This window comes from Alligator sinensis, unplaced genomic scaffold (assembly GCF_000455745.1).
Source record: "Alligator sinensis unplaced genomic scaffold, ASM45574v1 scaffold280_1, whole genome shotgun sequence".
In the NCBI taxonomy this organism is placed as follows: Eukaryota; Metazoa; Chordata; order Crocodylia; family Alligatoridae; genus Alligator; species Alligator sinensis.
In genome coordinates this window covers 5,977,169-5,997,008 of record NW_005841835.1, presented here as the reverse complement: position 1 = coordinate 5,997,008, position 19,840 = coordinate 5,977,169, and the positions used below count along the sequence as shown (strand labels likewise).

Genomic DNA, 19,840 nt, shown 5'->3' with positions numbered 1-19,840 from the left:
CCCCCCCGCCTCCGCGGAAGGGTGGGGCCAGCCCCCGCCTGCTCCGGAGGCTCTAGACCCGACCGTGCGCTCCGGGCAACGGTGGCCCCGGCCTAGCGCTGACTGTGCCCACCTACCGCGTGTCTTGCCGTGACTCGGCGAGGTTTGGACGCCGGAAGGCGCGAGAGGGGGGTGTTGTGGTGTGTCCCGCTGCTGGCACGGATCCGCTTGCTTGGGGCCTTTTGGGGTCCACGAGTGCTTGGGCGACCGCCTGGGCCTTGCATGGTCAGGGTGTTGCCTGCCCGCCTCCCGGCGGTCGCTGCTGCTGGTGGCAGTGGCCAAACCCAGCTGGAGATTTTGCTCTCCTTGCTTGCTCTCTGGTGTATGTGGGTCTTTTATTTACTTATTTACTTATTTTGGTGTCTTGGGAGTCGCGTTGCTCACTTGTTCTCCTGTGCTAGAAAGGAAAATGGATACTAAAAATGCAGAAGTTGACTATTCCCACCCCCCCCCGCCCATCTTTACTATTCCTTGTCTTGCTGGTTGGCCTTTGTCAGTAGGGCCACTTGACTTTCCTCTGTTTCTGTTTAGGCTTGCAGCTCAAGCAGAACAATTGGGAAATGACGGGGAGCTTTTGTAAAAGAGAGTGATTCTAGAAGCCGACTGTAAACTCCATGCGCACCTCCTCGGCTGCTTTATGCAGCCAAGGTGGCCTAAAACATGTAAAGTGAATAACTCATGTAAACGTTTTCAGAGTTCGGACCTCAGTTGCTAATCTCGCTAAAGCTATTAAGATAGAGCTTTAAAATGTTTCTAATTGATTAAAACAGCAGCAGTTGATAGTCTAAGCCACACTTTCATTGGCCTTTAGCCTTAAGTGAAATAAAAGGAGGGGGGAGTAGCCCCTAGCTCTAGGCTCCTCCCCAGTGTGGTTAAGACTGTCCTAATGAAAGGTGTCCTGTCTGACTACATGTAATATCCAGTCTCTATCTGGCATTCATCATAAAATATTTTTCCCCTCTGCCTGAGAACTACTTCTTGTCAGGCCACCAGGTGTATGTTGTGGGAAAGGAAAGGCTTGTCTTCAGTTTCTGGCAGCAGTCCTTCACTTCCAACTTTGAGTTTATCTGTTTTTCCTTGCCATAAAGCAAGCCTGGTAAATGATGTCATGGTTAACTTCTTTTTAAAGACATTATAAATGGAGTTTTGGGACTTGAGCAAAATGACCAGCGGTGATGAAATTCCAGGGTAAAACGAAAACTTCTCCATGGTGGGAAACTTAGACTGATAAACAAAAAGACTTTCTAAATAGTCTTAAGAGCAAAGGTGATCATGAGGCAAATTGTTCTTTTGGACTGCATAAACATCAAGAGACAGTAATGTAAATCACCTTACAATCTTTACTATACGTAAAATATTGCATACATGCAGTTGGATCCTGAAGCTACCACTTTTCTTCTAAGGATGTATGTTCTATATCTAGTCAAGCTTTCTGGTGGTTTCCATTCCTCACTCCAGGTTCTAAATGCTGGCAGGTTTGTTTGGTTTATGTAGTTATGGCTGCTTTCAAACTTGTTGACTCAAAGGTGTTTGGATATGCACCCTGAGCTAAACACAACAACCAGATGGCTTGCTCACATCAGTGACTTGTTCTTTAATTACAGAGCAGTATATGGATCAGCTCTTATCTTCTAAAGAAAGAGTAGAAACTTTTTTTCCTTTAAAGCATATAGTACAGTTGTTAAACATCAGAATAACTTCAAAAGGACCCCACTCTGTAGTGCACTTAATAAAATATTACTGTCTTGGTGAAGAAAAGTTTACTTTTCAATTTGATTGTAGCCTAGGTTACCAAGTGTGGCATGAGGAAAGCTTGTGTTTTATAAAGGCAGTTTCCTTAAATCACTATTCAGGCCAAGAGAAGCATCTGCCTAGTTTTTGCCTCTTTCAGAAATTGAAGTTTATTTGCTTTGCACAATGGTGTTTTATTCCAGGGAGAGGGCAAAATGTAGTATGGCATTGAACAGGTGTTGATGCTAAGGAGCCTGGCAGGGTTCCAGTATAAAGTATTCTGTAATATTTATATAAGCTGAATATCTCAGTGGTTTGAGGCAGCTATTCAAACCTTGAAATAAGAATGTTGCTGAATGGCAGAAACTAGCGTTTGACCTGTTTGTCCTGGTTGAGCTGCACCGAAATGTACCAGATATGCAGTTAAATGTTTTTTAATTGCAGCCCCATGCTTTGGTTTTAAGTAGCTTGAATTGCACTAAATTAACAAAATGTCATTATAAAATGTTAATTGATTTCTAGAGTTTTTACTAACTTACTCTTTTTAAAATGCTTTACAGATTGCTCTATGAGTGTTCCTTAAATCTGCCAAAATGGTTTTAGCAGATCTTGGAAGAAAAATAACATCAGCATTGCGCTCTCTGAGCAATGCTACAATTATCAATGAAGAGGTATGTAATGTTTATATTTATGGTACTGGGGATGTTTGAGCCTGGAAGAAAGCTAATGTGCTAATCCTTAAAGGGTAAATTGGACTTCTTGGCTCACTCGGGGCATGTCAAGCTGCCATTGAACCTAGACAATGGAATGGCTGTTTATCAGGCTAGTGTACTAGAGAAACAAAGGAGAGTACTGCCAGTCAATTTGAGATCATGGAAAATGCATGTAATCTTTACAAGATAAGTGTTACTGACAAAACTAACAGTAATGGTTCCTGTAGTACCTGATTTCTCAAAGCCACTTGACTGTATAGCTTAACATTTTTAATAACTTCAAATGATACACACCATATTGATTCTGTATCAAGTGTATTAAAACTGGCTAACTGAATTTAAGTGGAGTTGTAAACATGAAATCTTCATTGTGTTTGGTGTCTTTTCTCATGGCCTTCAATAGGGATTAGGATCAGAGAAAAGGGTTGAAACAGTCCTCAACGTCATCTAGTCTAGTGTTTCTCAACTTTTTGTGTACTAGGACCCATTTGTAAGTATTGATGGCCAGTCCCAACCCAGTAATAGTTTCAGTAGAAAACAGCCCCTGGTCCTGCCAGTGTCCCTCACTCCCAGGCTGCCAACCCTTCCCCAGCCCTGCTGATGCCACTCATTCCCAGCCTGCTGCCCCCCATCCCAGTGAGACTCACTGCTGCTACCACTGCTGGGACCCCTGCACCATTTGCACCACCAGCAGTGCAAAGAGTAAAGGATGGGGGAAGAGGGGGCCATGCTGCCCGTGCCTCCTCTCAGATTTTAAGATTAGAAATAAGACCTGAATAACATTGAATTATAGAAGATTTTTTTTATCAGTGGTAAACTTTAAATCAAAATGTGATATCTTGTGGGAAGATGCTCTAGTTCAGCCACATCTGTTGGGCTTGAAGCTGACTTTTAATACAGGGAAGTTCTTTGGCTTGGGTTATGCAGGAGGCAAAGGAGGTTGATCACAGTGATCCCTTTTGGCTTCAAGATCTGCTAGATATCACAAAGTTTATCGTGCCTTTTTATAAGAAGTCTTCAGCTTTGAGACCCCAAATTCTTCACCAACTCCTATCTTCAATCCATGTTTAAAGAAGCAAAAGACTAGCCAGCACCTCCAAAGGTGGGTGCCTGAAGTTAGGCATCTAAACCTGTAGCGTGATTTCCTCCACCCCTTCCCCCCACCATAAGTATGAGCAATCTGCATCTCCCTGTCTCTCCATAGGAGCTGCAAGACTCCTCTATTTCTGTAAAACAGGTCACTTACTAAGTGTTTTTTGGTAATATCTTGAAAACGGAACTTGGTGTATTCAAAAGTAATTCTTAAATTTAATGTAGGTTCCCAACTCGGCCATCCCAGTTTGAAAACACTGCCTCCAGTTCATTAATCTAGTTTATTATCTATGTTCTCAATAAATGAAGAGCTTTTTGCTTCTGTACTTCTATTTTGTAGACAATATGATTTGAGATTCTTGTGCACTTGTGTCAATTCCCCGACGCACACCATTTCTGAGAGCCTCATTTTATTTACTGTGTGGGTGTTCAAGGTGGTTTTGAAGCACCTGTTCTCTTTCTTAGAAAAAACAATCCTATTTGCATCTGAGAGAATGTGGTGGAATTTTTGTGATACCTTTAACTAGTAAAAGGAAAGGAACCTATTCCTCAGGTACAGGTGAAGTTTCCAAATTTTTAAAATGAACAATGATGCTCCATATGTGAACACTTTCCTGGTGTTTGTATAGTCAAATCAAATATAGTTTAAAGTTGGTTCATTCTATTGTCTGACTGTGCTTTACATAAAAAAGATGTGCATTTTCTTATTACTAATATTAAGGATTGAGTACTGTGTCATTTGTGTGGTAGCTCATGAGTGGTTTTTCTTTTTTTCTTCAAAGGTTTTAAATGCTATGTTAAAAGAAGTATGCACAGCATTACTGGAAGCTGATGTTAATATTAAATTAGTGAAGCAGCTAAGAGAAAATGTCAAGTAAGTCAAAGGAGCCAACTTAAAACTATTTATCTTTGCATTTCTGTCACTGAAGGGCTAGTGGATTGACTAACTTGGTTATGAAAAATTTAAAGTTACCAATATGCATTTAAAGTGATCTAATTTTCATCATTCTGCTCCTTTATAGGGAGATGTAGTTTGAACACTTACATGTCCATGTCCATCCTTGTACTAGCTGGTGTTGCTGCTCTTCTGAAGTAGCAAACAGACTTCTGTATGCTCCTACATGGTTTGATGTACATTTTTAAGAAGCATCTTTAGGATTTGGTTTGTCTTATTTTCTGAAAAGTGAAGAGGTTAGATTGAACATCTTGGTGTAGCTAAGGTCTGAAAGTTCTAGGACCGTACATCAACCTTTTTAAGAACCATGTTATTATCTCTTCAGTATTTGCCTCTCTGTCCTCTGTGTTTGATATAGGCAGTATGCCTGTATGTTCTATCAATGCTGTTAATTTATGGCTGTCTCTTAGATTCATAGATTGTAAGGGGCTGGAAGGGACCTTGCGAGAGCATCAGGTCCAGTCCTCCTGCACTAGGCAGGAAAGACAACTGGGGTCAGGTGACCCCATCCAGTCTCCTCTTGAAAATGTCCTGGGTAGGTGATTGCTCCAGCTCTGGAGGGAATTTATTTCACAGCTTGGACACCCTAACCATGAAGAAGTTTTTCCTAGTGTTAAGCCTGAAACAGTCTTCCAGGAGTTTGTGGTCATTACTCCTGGTTTTCCCCAAGGGTGCCCTGGTGAACAGTTGTTCACCAAGCACCTGGTGTATTCCCCTGATATGGCGGTAAGCTGCTACCAAGTTCCTTTTCAGCCTTCCCTTTTTTTAGGCTGAAGAGACCCAAGTCCCTCAGCCTTTCCTCATATGGCTTGCCTTGCAAGTCTCTGATCTTAGTATTCTCTATTTGAATAATCTTCAAGTGCATCAAGTCAAGTATACTGGACAGTTGTTAATTTCCTGTATATGAGGATATTTCTTTAAATGTTTAAGAAAATACAGATTCTTACAGAAAGTATCTAAGGTGCTCTTGTTTATAAAAATTAAAACCTGGTAGGACATTTAAGGTATGTTTTCAATCATGTTAATGTTTTTTCCTCATCTCAAACTCCATTTTAAAACATAGGTCAGCTATTGATCTTGAAGAGATGGCATCTGGCCTTAACAAAAGGAAAATGATTCAGCATGCTGTTTTTAAAGAGCTTGTTAAGGTAAAACTTCAAAATATGTGCATCAAATTTTGACTTTTCTTATCTTATATTGTTTAAATCAGTGGTGACGCATAGGTGGTACACGTGCACCCCCTGAGAGCGCTGGTGCACCCCCTGTCAGCTCGTGCTCGCCAATTAGGTGACTGGCAGGGAGGCTGGCTGGAGTGCCAGTGCCCCTTCTTGGAGTGCCGGCCAGGGAATGGGGCCACTATCAAAAGCAGTCATGTTGCTTTCTGGTGAGTAAGATTGCCTGGGGGGGGGGGGGCCCCCCCCTGGTGTCAGTGCAGTTGGTCAGAGGGGGACTGAAGCTGACTTGGGCACCGGTAGCCCTTGGTTTAAATACCTGAACTATTATCTAGATTGAATTGGGGTTATAATTATACTGTTCAAACATCTTGCGGTTTCACTATATGAACTACCATCTGTTGAAATTTTCTGATGCTCCCTGAATAGATTCTTGTTTTCAGTTTTGTTTTTTGTGGGGTTTTTTTACAATTCTCCACCAGTCTTTAACCCTTTAGGCTAAAAGTTTTTTACAATCTGCCTCACAGATTTTTGAAAACTTCAGCCAAAAGAGTTCAACAATTTTAGAGAGCCAAACTAGGAGGAAGATGCTCTTCCTCCCAACCTCTTATGTGATGTTAAATGTTTTGGCAAACTTCCTCTTGGAAGACTGGAGTGCCAGTGGTTGTCCCAGAGATCCAGGTTTTGCTGTCTTCAATGAAGTCTTCCCAAACTTACCTGCTTTCTAAGCCTGTGAAAGTTTATGGTTAGAACAGGGGTGTCAAACTCACTTAGGGTCCTGGATTAGACCCTAGCCACAAGGCTCCTTGTGGGCCATTTCCAACCTGGCGCATTGTGGTGGCCCCAGTGGCAGTAGAAAGCGATCTGCTGGTGGTGGGAGGGGTCTGATGATGGCACTGGATTCAGGGGAAGGAGTTAGGGAATGGTGGCTATGGCCAGTGGGGCCAAAGGGTTCCAAATTGAATAGCAGGCCAGGCCCCCCAACTTCTAGTGGTCTACTGGTAGAAAGGCTCAATAGGTCACATCTAGCCTGCAGGCTGTGTGCTTGGAGCATATTGTAGACCAGGTATGTCAGTAAGTTGGAAGATAGCTAACAAATTTGAAGGCCCCAGTTCTCTAACACTATGACCTGAGAAGACTGTTTTTCTCTGTTTCCCCCTTTCCACACCATAGGCTGTCATTGCAAATATTTGGGATATCTCTATTAAATTTCCTCCCTTTTTTCATCCTCTTTTGAGTGATGAAACCAGGATATTTATCTTAAATGCCAGCTTCCACAGTTTCTTGTCTTTTTGCACCAGCAGAATCAATGTTGCTGACAAGATGCTTGTTCGTAGGGCCATGCAAGGCTTCAGTAGCTGATTCGATTTGGAGGAGATTCGGCAGCTGAATCTCTGAATCCAGATCGAATCAGGAAACCAAATAAAAGGTCAGAATTGAATCGGAAGCCTCTGAATCGATTCGGAAAAGATTTGGCACCAATTCGGAGATTTGGCCATAGATTAAATGAGCAGCAGTCCTCACTCTGCTGGACACAGCTGCCTCCAGCTGGTAAGTCTGTTGTGGTCGGTAGACGGGGGGAGGGAAGGGGCATGGGGGGCAGGGCAGATCAATGGCCCCATAGCGAGGGAGGGATTGGGGCTGGGACAAGCTGACCAGCCAGGGCGGGGCGCCCAGGACTCGGGGAAGGGGGGCTGCTGCCACTGCGTGTTGCTGGTTCAGGAGGGCATGGGAGTGGGCATGTGCCCCCAGATCTGGCTGGGCTGGGCCGGGCCGGGCTGTGCTGCGCTTTGGGCAGCTAGCCCCAGCCACAGCCCTGGCTCTGTCTGCCCTGCAGAGTGCAGTGAAGCAGGGGCTATGGTGTGGGGGGGCTTCAGCCACCCTAAAATTCCCCATAACCCCTGCCAGCGGCCTCTCCCCCACTTGGGTGCACATTGGCCTCCATGCCCTGCTGCTGCTTGCCCAGCCAGGGCGAAGCTGTGGCTTGTCCAGGAGGTGAAGGGAGCCTGGGCGAGCGGCGGGAGGGCATAGCCCCCGTTCCCAGTGCCCTCTGCCATCCATCCAGGGGCACATGCCCACTTCCATATGCTCCTGGACCAGTGGCGCATGGCGGTGCACAGTGGCGGGAGCTCCCCTTCCCAAGTCCTGCGCCCCCCTGGCCCAGCTGGGCAGCTTGTCCCAGCCCCAATTTCTCCCTCACTGTGGGGGTGTTGATCTACCCCTCTGCCCACCACAACAGACTTACCAGCTGAAGACAGCTGTGTCCAGCCTGGTGAGGACTGCTGCCTGTTTAGTTCTATGGCCAAATCTCCAAATCGGTGCTGAATCTTTGGATCTGAATTGGGACAGTGATTCGAATCACCAGATTGAATCACTGTCCTTCCAAATTGGCTAATTCCAAATCCAAAATGAATACTTGCTGCTTCGCACAGCCCTGCTTGTTAGAGTTCTGGATAGAAGCCACGAAAACTGACAAATTTGTGACCAGTTCTCACTCTGCTCCAGGTTAACAGCACTGTGCAGGTCTGCATACTCTATCAACTGTTGCTTCTTGTTCATATCCTAGACTAATTTGTGTATGTGTACTAAACTTTAAAAACAACCAAATCTGAACTCAGGGAAACATTGTATACGTATGCTCTTCAGAACAAAATGGAAATTAGCCCATATTATCTTAAGTGACACTCGGTTTGTATAGACAGTAACAACAGTAGTAGTAATAATAGATCAGCCATCCTTTTAAAAGAATAAATTAATCCATTTGATTAGTTATGAAAATCCGACTGTCCAGCGGGACAGACTTGGGAGAAGAGAAGCTGTATACCTGCTTAACTGACTATAATAAATGCTAAAATTGGAAGTGGGGAATTTATTATGTTTTTGTTTTACAGCTTGTAGATCCTGGAGTCAAAGCCTGGACACCAACCAAAGGAAAACAAAATATTATAATGTTTGTTGGGTTGCAGGGAAGTGGTAAAACAACAACATGTTCAAAGGTAATTTAAATCTTATTATAACGTTTTAATAAAAATTAAAAGGTTCTCAAAGTGAAGATTTCTAGTAGATTTTATTTATGGCTTGCATACTTTCATGGTTAGAAGTAGAGCTTACTTTATTCAGTACAGTGCTATTTATAAGAGGAGCTTTCAAGGCAGAGGTGGCCTGTTTTAGTTTTAGTGCTGCAGAAAGGGACACATTGTTTCAATTGTTATTAAATGTGTGAGGGTACTTTTTTTGGACTGGAGATCTCTCTGGAAATGGTCGCATGAAAAGCAGCATTCAGCTATGTGATCACTTAATGGTATGGTGAACAAATAGATTATACTAGTTTAACCTGCATTTCACTGTGGAAGATTAATTTGATTTGTTTGTTTGTTTTTTTTATCCTTTTGTCAAAATCATCAACTTCCCTTTTATGGTTTATGCATCATTGCTTGTTCCAACTTCAAAAGCTTTCAGACCATTGTTTCCATCTGCTTTCTTCTCTTGTAGACTGTAATGATTTGGCCTCTGGAATAACAGATTTAATTTATATAGCTATAATAAAGGCTTTTGTTTTGCAAAGGCAAAACTGTATGCCTTTAGGAGAAGTTCCTAAAGCTGTCTTCGATTTATCAGTTGTGAAATTCAGGACCAAGAACCCAGTTTGCAAGATTCAAGTTGGCACAATACCAAAAGTTATTGATCATTACAATGATTTTCTATCTTTCCACTCACTTCAAGCATTTCCCAACTTTGTTTGGTCATCACTAGCGCAGGAAATTGAAGTTCTGTGCTTCACTCCAGACCTGTCTTGACTTTGCCATATCGTGCAAAATCTACCATGCATTAAATGCTAATAGGTTATGTAGTAGAAAAAAATATTTATATCAAAACGTAAGAGGCTGTAACATCTGATAGTACTCAACATTAGTAATAAAATGTGATATCTCGGTTTCAAGCAGTTTGACTGTGGGGAAAACTGTCTTGCCTTTGCCCTTTAGAAAATACAGGGCTCCAGTGAATTAGTTGCTGGAAAATGTGTAATCTCTTATTTTTAGGAGAAGGCTTTTTCTTTAGATAAAAGCACTAAAATATAACTAATTTTGAATTTCACTTCAACAGTTAGCGTACTATTACCAGAGGAAAGGCTGGAAAACATGTTTGATATGTGCAGACACATATAGAGCAGGTAATATGAATAGTTTTGGCTAAATGTCTTATTACTTTTTCTGTACTTGTACCTGTCAATCCTTTGACAAATATCTCTGTCTTACAGGTGCTTTTGACCAGCTAAAACAGAATGCAACAAAAGCAAGAATTCCCTTTTATGGAAGGTATGCACCTTTCTCCTTCCACTTGCTTTCAGAAATGGTTAAGCTGCTGCATATGTAATGTTAGCTTGTCTAAGCTGTACAAGCGCTTAGTTTGCTGTCAAATAAGATTAACAAGAATATGATGACTTGTAAATAATCAGGGTGTTAACACATTCAGGTTTTTAGAGAGACCTTGAATACCTTTGTTTTTTTGACCTTTAGAAATGCTAGCTAATGCTTCATTTGCATCCCAAAATGGATACAGAGATGGGCTCACAGTTAAAATGACAATTGTAGACATGCACATCATTGCTCTACTTAATGACATTTGAATCTATTATCTCAGTTCTTGCCTAGCTTCCTGTTCTATAAACAAAGATGGAAGAGCCCAGTCCAGTGAGGTGATGTAAATATTGCATATTGTATGTGTCATTCTTTAGCACACTGGACACTGAAAGGAAACTGGTTTGCTAGACTTGAGGTTTATCATTCATACCTAAACAGACATTTCTTAACTAAGAATGTATATCTAGAAATTTGGGGTGGATTTATAGTAAATTGCTTGCATGAATTCAATATTCTTACTTCCCTGGATATAGATTTTGGGGGGAGAGAAGAGCAAAAAGTGTCTTTTTTCATATTGATTAGATGTCTGTGTGTTTGAACAGTTACACAGAAATGGATCCTGTGATTATTGCCTCAGAAGGAGTTGAGAAATTTAAGAATGAGAACTTTGAAATAATTATTGTTGATACCAGTGGCCGTCACAAACAGGAAGACTCTTTGTTTGAAGAAATGTTACAAGTTGCCAATGCTATAGTGAGTAACAACCAGAAGTGTACAATAATTATTTCTTTATAACATCTTTAATCCAACACCTCTTTTCTTTTCTTTTTTTTACCTAAATGCTGCTACAGAACGTGTCAGGTCTTTAACTTGTATCTTCAAAATTTTTCAAGTGTAGCAACAGTTTTAAACTGACAAGGAGAAATTAAGTCTCTTATTGGCCTTTTATTTTTGATAGTTCAGGAATACTCATTAAACTGTTCTTGTTAGTTTTTTTTAGTTTTGCTCATTGAATTAGAAATATCATGCAGACAGAGGACAGTGATCATTTCATTTCAACATGATCTCATTTCAAGGATTGCCCAAAACTTAGAGATTCATATAAAAACAGAATGGTCTCTTTTCTGTAATTATGTTAATATACATGAACCAAGATTTCAGTTTTCATTTCATTTTTTTTTTCTTAAATGAAACAGATGCGGTAATTTATTAGTCACATTGATGACCAAATTCATCTTATGATAACCATCTGGTATACATTTAAGCAACAATCTTCAGGAAGTATCAAAGTTGATGGCATATGTGGTTGTCAGGTTTGTGATTCTGTAGCCATCTGCCAGTAACATAACAAGTGGTGGGCAGCAAATGCACAGGTCCTGGGTGGAGATGTGTAGAGGATGCTTCTCTACTGTGCTGTCAAATCAATGGTTGTCCCTTGCCACTGATGACTGAAATTGGCAGTATTCAGGGAGTGGGGCCAGTCCTACAAACAGGGCAGTTGGGGGCTTGTGTCCTTTGTGCTCTTGTCAACCTTGTGCACCCAGGGGACACTGCTACAGGAGTGTCAGTGTGACCAGCAGCTGGGGGGTTAATATTGCAGCCGCTGACTTTATCACTTGGATAAACAAGGGGGTTCATCATGACCCAGCTCTCTGCTGCATTAACCCCCTGGTTTCTGGCTTTACTAGCACCTCTGTTGAGATCGGCTGCCCAGGGCCCAAACCTTGTCAGCTATGCTTCTGCTAGCAATCTGTAGAAGTATAGCCTGAGGCAGCCACAGATTTCATAGACATTAGGGATGGAAGGGACCTCAGAAGATAGGGCAGTATAGACTGCTGCTATGCTAATTTGCAGTGTAGCGATCAACCGCTGCTGTGGCTGTGGCATATTTTTGTGCCCCCTCCCCTCTTCCCCTTGATTATGGTAGTGGCTATCTGCTTAATCAACTTTATACTTTTTGATGAAATAATTGCACCCAACATGTACAGTTTCCACTTTAGTACTAATTGGAGTTGTTTATGAATACTGGGTCTCAAGGCTTCCATGAAGGAATGGACCTCTTAGTGGATACTCCAGTATAAAGCCAAGATGTTCTCTAGCCTCCTTATATGAGTTGGTCTGATACTTCAATGGGAGACTAGGCTTTGATAACTAGATCAAATGTTGACTAAAATGTTTCAAAATAAATAGTAATCTTTGTGTTTAAAAAAAAAAAAATTATAATTCTCCAGTTAGTAGAAGATAACTTGTATAGCAAGTGGACATTTTTTCAGAAATAATACACATCAGAAATTTAACAGCTTGTAAAAATTTCAGATTGCTGGGATCATTGCATGACCTTAATTCTCTTTAAAAGTACTCTACCTGAGGACTCTTATTTTTTTTTTTAAACTTCTTTGAAAGTTCTGTTCCAGAGTATAGTGCACAAACATGACTTAAAAGAAATGGAAATGACACTCCTGTAAACTTTCCAGCAACCGGATAACATTGTTTACGTGATGGATGCCTCAATTGGACAAGCTTGTGAAGCTCAGGCTAAAGCTTTCAAGGATAAAGTGGATGTAGCCTCTGTTATTGTGACAAAACTTGATGGCCATGCAAAAGGAGGAGGTGCCCTTAGTGCGTAAGTAGAAGATGGTCCCTAATTCTGGTAGAGGTATATGGTGTTTAGACTAGCAGAAGAAATGTTGAAGTTCTTTTTGCTGTTTTTATGTGCTTTTAAGGGTACCTAAGCTTGCCTTGAAATAATAAACCCTTCCTGGTCTGTTCCCAAATCCCTCCCACTGAAGGAAGTTGCAGCCACTTGACAGCTGTTGGGATAGGCTGCATGTCACATGGCTTTTGAATATTAGGCATCAGCTATTATGCATCTCTTTCCTTAATGACCCAGTTTACTTCTCAGATGGCATTGCTAGCTTTTCTGTAAATGCCTTAGACTTTATTTCTTTTTTAAATACCACTACAAATCTAGTAAGTCTTATTAGATATGGCTCATAAGGTGACATGCCAAAGAAGAAAAAGGAGTCTTTAATTGTAAGGTTATTGTTTTGATACAACTTGCTAGCAGTGAGATGGAAGTCAAATCTTTGGCTTGTATGAATCTAACAAATATGGTAAAAAATAACTTTAAATTTTTTAGTCACATTTTCATGGATTCCATGCCTTTTATGAGAGCCATATACCACAATGTATTACAATTGAAGTAAGTCCTAAATCCTTTAGAACAGGGGTGCTTGACCTCTGGCACCATGTTATCTGACCTGCAAGTTTGCCTCAGATTTGTGGGGTGCCCTGTTGGCGGTGGCTCTGTATTGGGTGCATTGGGTTGCTGGGCCTAATCCCAGCACACACAGGCAGTCACAGGGCCTGATCTGGCTTGCAGGTGGACCAGATGAATAGTGTGAGGTCCACAGGACCAAAGTCATGAGCACTACTGTTCTAGAAGTATAAAAAATGTCTGTTTAACCTTGCATAAAGTCAGATATAGCAAGCCTTCTGATTGAGGAGTTATGGTGGGTGAAAATTAGGTTGATTAGGGACAGTAGAGGGAACATTAGCAAAAGAATCTTGTCTGGTATGTTCTGATATCAACTTGTTGTGTTGCCTGACTCGTCCAAAATGCCAAGCCCCTTAAACTGCTATAAATTTTCTATTCTTCCCTTTAAAATAAGGTTTCAAAAGACAGACAAAGTCAGGACCTTGTCTGCCAGCCCTAGGGCCAGGCTTTTAAGACCAAGTGCCCCATGCATATCCACAGATGCATGGAGTGCAGCTCATCTCTAAAAGAGTTGTCACTGGTCCCTACTTTATAGGTTTACCTTCTCATCTTGCTGTCTCTGGCTAGTAGGCATCTGTTAACCTCGAAATACTATCAACTCCTCTGCCGCTGCCGCGCCCCCCCCCCCCCCCCCCCCCCCTGCCATATAATTTTTATCTGTCTGCCATGAGATGTGGGAGCAGAGATCTCCATTATTTCTCAGCATGTTGGTTGTTTTTTTCTAAACGATTTTGCTGTCTCTGCTTGCTTTCCAGCAGCAGCATAAACTGTAATAAACTTTTTTCTGTCAATAAGGTTCTGACGGTTGACAATAAAACTGGCCATCTTAATATGCCAAATGTGAACAGAAATAGTCACAGAATCTATCTGCAGACCGAAGAGGACTGCATAACTGTTCTAAAACTTATTCATAAGATATATATTTCTATTCCTGATTAAATATAAAAGTTGTAAAGACTAAGGATAGTTTTGTAAATCTCCATACCTTTTAGCAATTGGGAAGGATTCTACTAGCAAGTCGCTTTCAAATTCTGAATTGCAAATCCTTTTGAACAAGTAGTTTTGAGGAGTTACTAGAATACCCCAGGGACTTAAGATAGTTTATAATGCCAACTGGGAGCAGAATTTGTCTGGGGGTAAGTATTAATTTGATCTAATCTCACTGTTTATTTAATCACAGAGTTGCTGCCACAAAAAGTCCTATTATTTTTATTGGTACTGGAGAACATATAGATGACTTTGAACCATTCAAAACGCAGCCTTTCATCAGCAAACTTCTTGGTATGTACTCTTTTTTTTTTTTTTTTAACTGTAGTTATGTTCTCAGAATGTGACTGCAGAAAAAATGGCGTGTGTTTGTAAATTTTGAAGGAATTTACTGTTTTTCCAGGTATGGGTGATATTGAAGGACTGATAGATAAAGTAAATGAATTAAAGCTGGATGATAATGAAGCACTCATAGAGAAGCTCAAACATGGTAAGTTACCTTCCCCTCCCCTCACCTTCCCAATCCCCCGAAGTATGAAATGGGTAGAGGGGTACTACTTCAAGCTAACCTTGTGAAAATGATCTTGAGCTTGTAGAGGTTGATTGAGGGTAGATTGGTAGAGGATCAGGCAGCAAACTTGATTACATAAATCTGAATAGTGAAGTTAAATACTTTGAATGGTTAATGTGGAAGTTAACTGGATGGCTACTGACATGGCATTGCAACTTAAAGATACCCAAATGTGATGTGCAGATGATGAATAGGTAGATAGCCAAGCAGCACAAGATGGAAGAGTGGTTCCCCCTAATGGTAAAGTGTAATATAAGATGGGTAATAACAGAATTGATATCAATGTCATCAGGTATGATCTTTGCTAACCTTCCATTTTTGTTTTATTTCAGGTCAGTTTACATTGAGAGATATGTATGAACAATTCCAAAACATTATGAAAATGGGACCCTTCAGTCAAATCTTGGTTAGCTATCCTAAAAAATTCTCTTCAATCAAACTTCACTTTTTTTTTTTTGAGTTTGAGTAGTGTTTTTGTTTTCTCCTTTGTAGAAAGCAAAGTAGTATCGCTGACAGCTAGCTAAAATGTTACCGAATCCCCTTTTTTCACTGGTTATGATGAATATGTTCAGATTTGCCCCAGTAAAAATATACAACACTCTTAGTAAGGTTATTTAAAAGTATTTTTCTTGTAAACTATAAAACCAACACCATTAAAACTGTTTGCTGCATCATTTTACATAGGGTATGATCCCTGGTTTTGGAACAGATTTTATGAGCAAGGGCAATGAACAGGAGTCAATGGCAAGACTAAAGAAATTGATGACAATAATGGACAGCATGAATGACCAAGGTAAAAAGAAATACACTCCCTCCTTCCCCCCCCGACGCGATAGATAAGTTTCTTGAATAAAATCTTTTATTAGTCTATTGGAACAAGCAAGGGCATGAGGGTCGAGGTAGGGGAGGCAGGGACAGTGGAGAAGAGCACTAATTTCTCACTTGTACAGACAACCATGTTCTAGTCACAGGAGGACATGGGTGTACCTAGCTTATTGGTTTCCAGAATGAAGCTGATTGAAAGGTACAAACACTGTTTGATATTTCAGTTACTGGAAAGAAGTTATTGTGCCTTTACAAGTGAACAAATTTCAAAGTATACTCTTGAAACTAGGCATTAACGCTTGTTTATAACTGTCAACTTAATTTTTCTTCATGGTAAAATGACCGGAAATGTTATTGTAAGGCTGCATATTGTCTCATGTTCAGATAAAACTTTCCTGGTTTGCAAGTAAAAGGCTTCTCCCAACTCCTTACCCCACCAGTGCTCTCTGTCCCTAGTGCCAAAATTGGTTTATTTTAATCTTGCCTGTGAAGACTAGTCATAGAAACTTTGCAGGAAAATTATAACATTTGCAGTTGTGCAGTGCTACTGAGTTGAGTGTCTAACACACTTTGTACAATTTTAGGTGCTAATAGAGATGCACACGATGTAAATAACCCAGTTTGAATGGATTAGCTTGTGAGGCCGACACTTAAATTGAAAACAAGTGCGACATAATGCAGAACCGTGTTTTTAAAAAGAAAAACATGATTCTCATTAAAATGTAAATTACTTTCGAAGGTATGGCATGAAATGGATTTTTGCATTGTTTTTTAATTGCAGAACTTGACAGTACAGATGGTGCAAAGGTTTTCAGTAAACAACCAGGAAGAATCCAAAGAGTAGCAAGAGGTTCAGGTGTTTCGACCAGAGATGTTCAGGAGCTTTTGACACAGTATACCAAGTTTGCACAGATGGTAAAAAAGATGGGAGGTATAAAGGGACTCTTCAAAGGTAAGAATTAAAATGTCATCTACTCTGTCTGGTACCTGTTCTGACAGAAGGGGATAGGGTAAATTTTTGTTTGCGGGGGGGCGGCGCAGAAGGCAGGGTTACACTTGTAACTTGGGTCGTGGGAGAGGAAAGGGAAAGTTGTAGTTGCAGAATGAAAGACAGTTTTAGTTTGGTTGTTTCTGGGCTGTAACAGGAGATACCTAATGAGATTACAGCTGAAATCAGTACTTCATTTGGAGGAGACCAGACTTGAGGCAGTTGCTTTTCTCATATCACTTGACTATCAGTGCTACAGCAACAACATTTTTAACTAATTCCAAATAAATAAGGAAAAATATTTATAATTCAGTGATAGTAGTGTACAGCATTTGAGAAATCTGATTTTTTTTGAGGCTTCTAGCAAGTGTTTCCTCTAGCCTGTTTCAGTGCTGGCTTTGTCTTACTGGAGACTGACTAATTTGAGAACAGATAAAGAAATGATCAAGACTCTCTTTCCTTAGAATTTTTTTGTTCGATTACAATCAAATTATCAAGAAAATGTTATAAACAGGACTAAGGAAGTATTGTTTGCTATAAATTAGTTAATCTAGGGGTAGCCAAACTGCAGCACATATACCACACAGCCTGTGTGTGTGGTACCTGACAGATTAGGGAAGGGACAGGCAACACAGTTCAGAAAGCAAGGAACAGATAAGGTAAGGAACACAGGCTAGGGAGCAGAACAGAGCAACAGATCTGGTGGGGAAAGAAAATTAGAGTGGCACTCTAAGGTTGTGTAGGTTAATTCATGGCATGCCTGTCAAAAAGGTTGGGCCTCACTGGGTTCATTGAAAATGGTGCAGAAGCCACTAAAGATTTAAAAGGGAAGTACCTGAAAACACCATCTTTTGCTTAACATATGGAAAATATGTGGAGCAGGAGCAGCTGGTGGGTGCAGCACGGAGCAGCAGCAGCACAGCTGCTGTGTGCAAGCGTCCATTCCCCCTCATCTGTCCCTCCCCACATCTGGCCAGTGGAGTGGGGTGGACGGTGGCGGCTGCATGTAGAGCAGCGGCAGCACAGGGTGGTGTGTGGCAGCAGCAGCTCCCATGTGCGAGCTTTCCTCCGCCCCTTCTCTGTATCTAGCTGACAATTCCAGTTCGTAAAGTATTCCGGTTATTTAAATGCTGGATAACAGATTTTACTGTATGCTGAGACTGTTGTTCCTTATACATGCACTAATAAGCACTCTGATTACCCGCTCTTTACAGATGGTGTGTAGTGTAAGTCTTGGCCTCCAATTCTGAGGTGATGTGAATGTAAAATTGGGGGTTGGAGTAAAGCTTTTAATATCTGAGTAATCCATATTCTTTGTTGTTTAAGGAGGTGACATGTCAAAGAATGTAAATCAGTCTCAGCTGGCCAAATTGAACCAGCAAATGGCAAAGATGATGGATCCAAGAGTTCTTCACCACATGGGTAAGTGTTGTTGTAACTTGTTTGTTTTGTTAGCCTAACCTAGGGGCCTTTCAGAGAACTGTAGTTAGTGGTACATTTGTCAATATGTGGAGGGTGTCGTCTTGTTTTTTGTTTAGACTTTTAACATTCTTTTCCTTTAAAACTGGAAAGCAGCCTGAGCACTTGAGGAAATTCATAGTTGCAAAGTATTCTATTTCAGCTGCTTGCCTTTTTGTGGTGATTTTGTAATTACTCTTCCTGACATGTAGTTTTGAAGGCAGTATGATGTGCTTGGCTCAAAATGTGTCCAGTAAAAGAAGACCATATAGGAGCTTCTGTCACAGTCTAAAATTTCAACCAGGATTGTGGAATTGACAGTAGTGGCCTGTGTATTGTATAGCAGATGATTAGAGGATGCTTTGTCAAGTCTTGGCTTCACTTCTCTCATATCCCCCTATATGGTCCACTTATACAGAAACTAATCTGTGCTTTCTCCCCTCAAATTTTCTACAACAGTAGAACATTGAGCCCTCTGACAGTATAGGATCAAGACCCCACACTCCAGCTAGGGGACTATTCTGCTGGAGCAGTGTGAAAAGGGGCAGGTAAATGGGAAAGATCCCTAAAACTGTTCTCTTCTTGCCCTGTTACTAGGCTGAGCCATGGTAGACAGCAGTTCCAGCCTTGCGTAACTTCTGAGAGATTCAAAAAGCATTTCCTGACTGTTTAATCGTTGGTCCATGCTTTGTCAGTGATTAAAATGGATTAGCACCGGTTTCCATACTCACAACTGCTTACTTCTGTGTCCTTACAGCCTACTTTACATTTAGCCTTCAGTTGTAGATCTTGTATGACCAGCTATTTTTAGTCTGAAGAGTCTTCAGAAGTAGGGAGCTGAATTTCAAAGAATTGTTCTGTTACTTAACTGATATCCATTCTCACTGATTTCTCTAGGTGGCATGGCAGGATTGCAGTCAATGATGAGGCAATTTCAACAAGGTGCTGCTGGAAATATGAAAGGCATGATGGGATTCAATAACATGTAAAGAAGCCTTAATAAAAATAGACTTGGTTGACCATTTTGGTGAGACTTCAGGAAAAGGATTTGATTTCTTTTTTTACAATAATGGGGGAATATCTTTTTGCAACTCCTATTCAGGCTTCTCAATTAGTGTCTAAATTTTAATTCTGGAAAGTGGTTATTTTTGCTTTAGTTGGCTCCTCCCCATTAATATATGATGTTGAAAGAACTATTCAGGTTAAACAAAACTCGCAATGTAAAATTTTTAATATTTGGAGAGACTTTTTGTTTGCATCAAATGGCAGGCATTATATTTGTAAGCAAACCAATCTTTGGTTAATAGTAATAAAAACATCACAAAAATATACTGTAAAATAAACTTAAGTGGTTGTAAATGAAGGATTTGCCTATTTCTTTGGGTTTTTTTTAACTATCCTTTATTGTACTCGATTTTCATAGTGACATAGTGAGGATGGCTACTGTTTGCTTAAAACAACATATAAGTAATTGTTGCTCAGCAAATGCTTAGAATACCAACACCTTTGATACATGGGTCATAAAGTACTGAATTTGCTTCAGACCAAAATGGAAGCAGGCATGGTGAGGGAGAGGGTTTCTTCCTTTACGTATGCTCAGAGAAGGGTGGTGAATAACTGCTGCTGCTTGCCATGGGGAATTTTTGTAAGGATACACAATTCTCTCATAAC

The 19,840-nt window shown here is 40.8% G+C and overlaps 1 protein-coding gene across 2 annotated transcripts in view; it reads left to right on the top strand.

Annotated features, from left to right (window-relative positions):
• The window catches only part of SRP54 (signal recognition particle 54), a 19,915-nt gene extending 387 nt beyond the window's left edge, over positions 1-19,528 (top strand). The window contains exons 1-16 of one of the 2 annotated variants that reach the window (XM_025201580.1): positions 184-361; positions 2,331-2,441; positions 4,358-4,449; positions 5,594-5,678; positions 8,594-8,698; positions 9,807-9,873; positions 9,961-10,018; positions 10,666-10,816; positions 12,538-12,686; positions 14,521-14,621; positions 14,731-14,817; positions 15,231-15,304; positions 15,583-15,691; positions 16,505-16,675; positions 18,038-18,133; positions 19,067-19,528. In XM_025201580.1, the coding sequence (XP_025057365.1) occupies positions 2,364-2,441; positions 4,358-4,449; positions 5,594-5,678; positions 8,594-8,698; positions 9,807-9,873; positions 9,961-10,018; positions 10,666-10,816; positions 12,538-12,686; positions 14,521-14,621; positions 14,731-14,817; positions 15,231-15,304; positions 15,583-15,691; positions 16,505-16,675; positions 18,038-18,133; positions 19,067-19,158 (1,515 nt within the window). In that variant the 5' untranslated portion in view covers positions 184-361; positions 2,331-2,363 and the 3' untranslated portion in view covers positions 19,159-19,528. Of the gene's footprint in view, positions 1-183; positions 362-2,330; positions 2,442-4,357; positions 4,450-5,593; positions 5,679-8,593; positions 8,699-9,806; positions 9,874-9,960; positions 10,019-10,665; positions 10,817-12,537; positions 12,687-14,520; positions 14,622-14,730; positions 14,818-15,230; positions 15,305-15,582; positions 15,692-16,504; positions 16,676-18,037; positions 18,134-19,066 lie in introns of those variants that run through there. The other variant, XM_025201577.1, reaches the window with a different exon arrangement.
• Positions 19,529-19,840: the final 312 nt, after the last annotated feature.